The sequence below is a fragment of the Zosterops lateralis genome (assembly GCF_965231275.1).
Source record: "Zosterops lateralis genome assembly, contig: HAP1_HAP1_SCAFFOLD_316, whole genome shotgun sequence".
Taxonomy (NCBI): domain Eukaryota; kingdom Metazoa; phylum Chordata; class Aves; order Passeriformes; family Zosteropidae; genus Zosterops; species Zosterops lateralis.
Window position 1 is genome coordinate 12,945 of NW_028154382.1, and position 7,179 is coordinate 20,123.

The 7,179-nt window shown below is 54.7% G+C and overlaps 1 protein-coding gene across 1 annotated transcript; it reads left to right on the plus strand.

The window, feature by feature from the left end:
• Positions 1-804: 804 nt before the first annotated feature.
• On the plus strand, positions 805-5,958 carry LOC310923784 (class I histocompatibility antigen, F10 alpha chain-like; the record flags this gene model as incomplete). The annotated part of the gene is made up of 8 exons (XM_083885715.1): positions 805-871; positions 3,587-3,850; positions 4,251-4,526; positions 4,743-5,015; positions 5,094-5,201; positions 5,299-5,334; positions 5,454-5,486; positions 5,908-5,958. 7 exons carry the CDS (start codon positions 805-807, stop codon positions 5,465-5,467), a joined length of 1,038 nt encoding a protein of 345 aa, XP_083741841.1. The 3' UTR covers positions 5,468-5,486; positions 5,908-5,958.
• Positions 5,959-7,179: the final 1,221 nt, after the last annotated feature.

The window sequence follows — 7,179 nt, forward strand, 5'->3', positions numbered from 1 at the left end:
TACGCATGATTGACCCAAGATGGACCCAGGATGGACCCAAGATGGATCCAAAATGGAACCAGGACTGACCCAAGACAGATCCAAAATGAACCCAGAATGGACCCAAAATAAACCCACAAATGGTTTGTGGGTCCACAAAATGGACCCACATGAATCCAAAGGGGATGCAGGATGAACCCAAATGGACCCAAAATGGAACCAGAATGAACCCAGGATGGGCCCACAGTGGCCCCAAAATGGCCCCAGGATGGACCTAAAACTGTCCTAAGATGGACCAAAATGCACCCAGGGGGGACCCAAGATAGATCCAGGATGGACTCAAAATTGCCCCAAGATGGACCAAAACGGACACAAAATTGACCAAAACGGACCCCCCTGCTCCCACTTACCCGGCACCGGGACCCCCTGCAGCCCTTCCCGGGCATCCCGCCCTTCCCGGACCCCAGACCCGCCCTTTTCCTTCACCTTGGCACCCCCAGATCTCCCAGATTTCCGTGTCCCCCCCAGTTCTCCACTCCCGGCGCTTTTAAGAGGGGTCCCAGGTGTTTCTCAGAGGGCTCCGGGGGGGTCCAGCGGGGATCCAGAGGGATCCAGACGAATTCTCTGGGATTGCCCCGTGCGCTCCTCTCTGGGATTGTCCCGCCTCGGTCCCGCCACTTCTGCGCCCAACCTGCGAGACCGGGATCTGCCCAGCAACCGATGACGTTACTAATAGAGCGAATCACCATTGGCGAGCACGAAATAGCGGCGCCAATGGTGGGGCGGGAGGCGGCTCTGGGGGCGGGGCCGCAGCGGAGCAGCGCGATGGCTCCAGCGCTGGGTCTGGGGGCGCTCTTGGGGCTCCTGGGGGACCCTGGGGGCGCAACGAGAGGTGAGTGGGAACCCAAAACCGGGACCACCCTTAACGGCAATTCACGGGCACCGGGACGTCTCTGATCTTCCATTTCCGGGCACGGGAACCCCCCGAGCCCCATTTTGGGTCCTGTGACCCCCCTCCATCCCCTTCCCCAGCACCGGGACCCCCTGTACCCCCTTATCCGGGACTGGGACCCCCCTGCACCCCCTTTTCGGGCATCCCGCTTTTCCCAGACCCCAGACCCGCCCTTTTCCTTCACCTTTGCACCCCCAGATCCCCCAACTTTCCGTGTCCCCCCGTTTTCCGCTCCCGCCGCTTCCCAAACGGGGTCCCGGAGGGTCCCGGCCGTCCCAGGGGTCTCGGGGGGATCTCAGGGGGATCCAATGGGATCCAGATGAATTCCCTGGAATTCCCCCTTTGCCCCGTCCACTCCCCCAGCGCGTTCCCTCGGTCTCTTTCTCTTTCCCGTTGCCCAGGCTGCGCCTCCGGGATCCGCCCGCCTCTCCCAGCCCCAGACCCCCCTTTCCCTGACCCAGGGACCCCCTGGACCCCCATTCCTGCCTTTCCCAGCCCCAGACCCCCTTTCCTGGGCACAGGCACCCCCTGGATCCCCCATCCCGCCTCTCCCAGTCCCTTCCTTGAACCTTGGACCCTTCCCGGCTCTCCCGGTTCTGCTTCCTGACCCTTGGACGCCCCCAGACCCCCAATCTCTGCATCCCCCCAGTTCTGCACCCTGTGCATGGGGTCCCAGGGGGCCTGGGAGGGTCCCTGGGGGGATTCTGGGCCCTGGGACCCCCCTGAATTTCCATCCCTGGGCACTGGGATCCCCCTGCCCCCCCTTTTCCTGCACCAATCCTTCTCTGCACCCCGTTTCCCATCCTTCCTGGCTGCCCAAATCCCTAGACACTCCTTTTCCTTTAGTCTGAGATCCCCCTGGACCCCTATTCCTGCTTTTCTCAGCTCTCAGTCCCCCCTTTCCTCTGCATCATGGACCCCCGACCCTCCTATTCTCGGTTGTTCCCACCTTTTGACTCCTCTTTTCTTGGCACTGGGGACTCCTGGACCCCCTTTCCTGGGACTGGGGATCCCTTGGAACCCCCATGCCACCTCTCCCAGTCCCTGCATGTTGGGAAAGATGGGACAGGAAGGACTTATGAATATGACTGCATGGTAAGAAATACTGTAGATGTAAAACCTGAGTGAAATAGGAATGAAAGCCAGTTTCGAGATGTGAGCATGACGGGCAGGAAGACAGTGATGAGCTGAAGACAGGAAAACAAGGGAACAAGTGCATAAGAAAGAAGTCTATAGAGTTTAGAATATAAAATGACATGGTAATGTAGTAGTTCTCATAGGCTGCATGCAAAGTTTGTAGGTTTTGTATCTCACGCCAGTTGGTCACTGTAAATTAGAATATTCAACACAAAAAGAGATATAATGTATTGTAACAAGAGGATCACTCTCTTCTCCTGGCTCTCCTACCCTCTTCTCTGGCCCTCTCACCCCTCTTCCCTTACTTCTCTTCTCTTAGCTCTCTTACCCTCTCGGCCAATCCCCTCTCCTCTCTCTCACCTCTCTTGCTCCTGTTTTCTCCCCACGTTTTTCCCCTGCTCCTGCCCCGTTTTTACCCCTTAGCTCTCTTCTATCTCTCTCTCCCCATTCTCTCTTTAGAGCTTTGCTCCAGCCCAGGCTGGTGGCTGGAAGCAGGCCCGCTTTACCCACGACCCTTGTAATAATAAAGTCACGTGTTTCTAGAACATCTCAGGTCTGCAAAGTTCCTTGTCCCTGCCATCCACGGAAGAATTTCTGCACCTGCACCTCCCCCTTCTCCTTCCATAACCCTGGAACCCCTGAGCCCCCATTCCTGGACACCGGGACCCCCCTACACGCCCTTTCCTGTCCATCCCACCTCTCCCAGCCCTGCAAACCCTTTCCTTGGCCCTGGGATCCCCAAACCCCTTCCCAGCTCTCCCCATTTCCCCTTTCATTGATCCATTGTAGTAGCATCCATGGACGGCAGGGACAAGGAACTCTGCAGAGCTGAGATATTCTAGAAACACGTGGCTTTATTACAAGGGTGGTGGGTAAAGAGGGCTTTGCCTTCAGCCACCAGCCTGGGCTGGAGGGAAGCCCCGAGAGAGAGAGGGGAGAGAGAGGGTAGAAGAGAGCTCAGGGGTAGAAGCGGGGGAAGAGAGCAAGCAAGAGAGTAGGGGAAAAGAGGGCGGAAAAAGCGTGGGGGGAAAAGCAAGAACAAGAGGGGGCAAGACAGCATGGGGGAAAAAGCAGAAGCAAGAGAGAGAGGACCTTGTTACAATACATTATCTCTATTTTTGTGTTGAATATTCTAATTCACAGTGACCAACCGGTGCAAGATACAAAACCTACAAACTTTGCATGCAGCCTATGAGAACTACTGTATTACCATGTCATTTTATATTCTAAACTCTAAAGACTATTTTTCTTATCTGTTTTCTCCCTGATGCCTTGGCAGGTGGAAAGGCTGCATTCCTGAGTCCTTTTGTTTTCCTGCCCTTCAACCCATCTCCAGCTAATCACCGTTTTCCTGCCTCCCATGCCTACATGTCAAAGCTGGCTTTCATTTCTATTTCATTCACAGGTTTTACATCTGCAGTATTTCTTACCATACAATCATATCCATAAGTCCTTCCTGTTCCATCTTTCCCAACAATCCATGACCTCTCAACCCCCCAAATCTCCGTGTCCCCCCAGTTCTCCAGTCTCTGCATTACCTGGCTGTGGCAGTGTCAGAGCCCAGCCCGGAGATTCCCCAGTTCATGATCGTGGGGTTTGTGGATGGGATCCCCTTTGAACGCTACGACAGCGAGCGGGGCCGGGCGGAGCCACTGACACAGTGGATGAAGGATGGAGCTGAGCCGGGATATTGGGATAGCCAGACCAAGAAAGCTGAGAGGTGGCAGCACAGGAATGCCAGGAAACTGGAGATACTGCAGGACCGGTACAACCAGAGCAAGGGTGAATGGGGGGATCTGTGGGGCCTGGGCTGGGAAGTGTAGGGTTGGGCTGGGAACTCTGAGGCTGGGATTGGATCCATGGGGCTGGAATGGGATCTGTAGGTCTTGGGTGTGGATTCACAGGGCTACAAGGGGCTGAGATGGGGATCCATTAGTATGGTATGGGATTTCTTGTGGTCCATGGGTTTGGGACATGGATTCATGGGCTGGGATCTGTGGGGCCAGGTTGGGATCCCTGGGGTTCCATCCCATGGGGTTGGGATCTGCATCCATGGGGGTCCAAGGGGCTGGGATAAGGCTCTGTGGGTCTCCATTAGACTCTGGACCTCCATAGGGCTGGAATGGGGCTCAGTGGGGCTGGGACACAATTCCATGGGTCTCTGTGGGTACAATCCCCCCAGGTCTCCACACCATACAGTGGCTTTATGGCTGTGAACTCCTGTCCGACGGGAGTGTCCGTGGAGCCTTCCAGCATGGCTACGATGGGTGGGATTTCATCTCCCTTGATCTGGGATCCGGGAGATTTGTGGTGGCCGACAGCGCTGCTGAGATCACCAGGAGGCGCTGGGAACAGGAGGGGACCGTGGCTGAGAGGTGGACAAATAACGTGAAGCACATCTGCCCTGAATGGCTGCAGAAATATGTCAGATATGGGCAGAAGGAGCTGGAGCGCAAAGGTGGGTGGGAATTTGAATTTGGGAATGAAGGATTGCAGAACACAGTCATTCCTGTTGGAATTCCATGGGCAGATCTCACCCTCATCCCGTTCCCATGGAACTCCATGGGCAGATCTCACCCCCATCCCAATCCAGTGGGAATTCCATGGGCAGATCTCACCCCCATCCCATTCCCATGGAATTCCATGGATGCATCTCACCGTTATCCCATTCCAGAGCCCCCTGATGTCCATGTGTCCGGAAAAGAGGAACACGGGACGCTGATCTTGTCCTGCCACGCCTACGGATTCTACCCCAAGACCATCGCAGTCAACTGGCTGAAGGGGGATGAAATGTGGGATCAGGAGACGGAGTGGGGCGGGATCGTTCCCAACAGTGACGGCACCTTCCACACCTGGGCCAGGATCGAGGCGCTGCCGGAGGAGCGGGAGCAGTACCGGTGCCGGGTGGAGCATCCCGGAATGCTGGAGCCCGGGATCTTCGCTTGGGGTGAGGCTGGCAATGTGGGAATTGGGAATTCCCAAATGGGGATCCCCCTTCCCCTCCTCACCATCCCGCATTTCCCAGAGCCGACATCTGGCGGGAATCTCACCGTGGTGGTCGCTGTGTCCGTCATCGCTGCCATCCTCATCCTCACTGTCCTCATTGGATTCATTGTCTGGAAGCTCCAATCCGGTAACACACGGGATGGGGGTCGGGAAGGGGCACGGATCCACCCGGCACCGTTCAGGAATCCTGTGCCACTGACGCTGATCCCACTGTTTTTCCACAGGGAGGAGGGACAGGGATGGATACAACATGGCAGCCGGTGAGTCCCAGTGGTGGATCCAGCTCTGGATCCCCTCTGTGCAGATCCCAGGATGGATCCTGGGGTTAATCCTGGTGTGTGATCTGTGCTGGAACCTCATGGATCTTCTTTTTCTGCAGGAAGAGATGTGTGAGCCAACGGCTCGACCGCAGGTGTGGAGCGGGATCAGGGTGGGATTCCAGAGGGGGATCAGGGCAGGATGGACGGGCTGGGATCAGGGAGGGATTGTGGATCAGAGCAGGGGCCCAGAGCAGGATCAGATGGAATTGGGGAGTGGGATCAGGGCTGGAGTCTGGAGCGGGATCAGGTGGGATAGATGGAGCAGGATGAGGTTGGGATTCCAGAGAGGGATTGGGGCAACATAGATGGAGTGGGATCAAGTGGGATTCTGGATCAAGGCAGGATTCCAGTGTGGGATTAGTTGGGATGGATGGAGCAGGATTGAGGGAGGATTGGGGCGGGTTCAGGTAGGATTTCGGAGCAGCTCCTGCTCTCCATGGGCTCCAGCCAGGCCCATCCTGTGGGGGGGGGACAGGGACAGGATGACACTGTGACCCTCTCTCATCCCGGCAGGAGTCACTGCCTGAGCAATCCATGGAGCTGGATCCAGCCCCTTCCTCTTCCCAGGAAAGCCGAGAGCTGCCGGCAGAGCTCATCCTGCTGCTCCCACCCACCCCACAGCTCTTGCTAACAAATCAATTTCCTGTTTTCCAATGTTTTAAAGCCAAGAACTACAATTGTCCCCAATGCTTTAGTTCTGGTATGAAATTATCCTGCTTTGGGCAATAAATCCTGCTTGGGCAATTGCAGAATCCCTAGAACCCCTCAGGGAAAAATCCAGGGCCTCACCTTGGAGGAACACAGCCCAGAGTCTGCAGCCAGGCTGAGAGAGAAATCTTCCCCCCACAGTGCCCTGTGACACTCTGTGCCCTACCCCAGTCTGGTCTCCCCTGTGCTCCCAGTTCTCCTGTTTCTCCTTTCCCTGCATTCCCATTGGGGATGGTACCCCTGGTGACTGGCCCCGTTGTCCCTATAGGTCACTGTGATAAAAATAGGGTAAAAATTCGTGTATAAAATAATAATTCGATGTATAATGAAACAAAGCTAAAGTAAAATTGTAAAATCCAATAGAAGGGTAACCGTTCTCTCTCAGCCTGCTAATCTCAGTTGCAAAGACAGGACGAAGGTCATCAACTTAGACAAAAGACACTGGCCAACCCTGATAAGAATCACTTCCTCGCCAAGGCAAGGAGAAATTCCTTCCTCAACCTTCTGGTGCCACAAGCGGAATGAAATCAACATAAGACAGACTTTTGGAATTGACATAAGAAAGGAGCCTTCCCGGAATGAGACAACTAGACTTGATGAGGTCTGGGAGGGCCATCGAAAAGAAATCCGGACTATTCAACCCACCTTGGACACCTGGACTGCCTAAGGGCAGAAAATTCCTATAAAACGGTGGACTGAGAGCTGCACTGGCGTGGACTAGGGCGTCTGCTACATCGGTGCAGACCTCTATCCACCCAGCGCGCGCTGACAATTTCCTATTATTGTGGTTTTTCTCTTTTTCAGGTGCACGATATTCTGTTATTAATAAATTGTCATTTATTAACCTGAAATTTGCCTTTGCATTTATAACACTCCACAAATCTCCTCCAAATTCCCTTAGAATTCCGCCAAAATTCCACCAATTTCCCCCCTAAAACCCTTCCCAAATCCCGTCAAAATTCGCTTTAAATTCCACCAAAATCCCCTTAAAATCCACCCGTAATTCCCCTTAAAAACCTCCCCAAATCCCCTCAAAATTCCCTTAAATATCCACCAAAATCCCCTTAATGTTCAAAT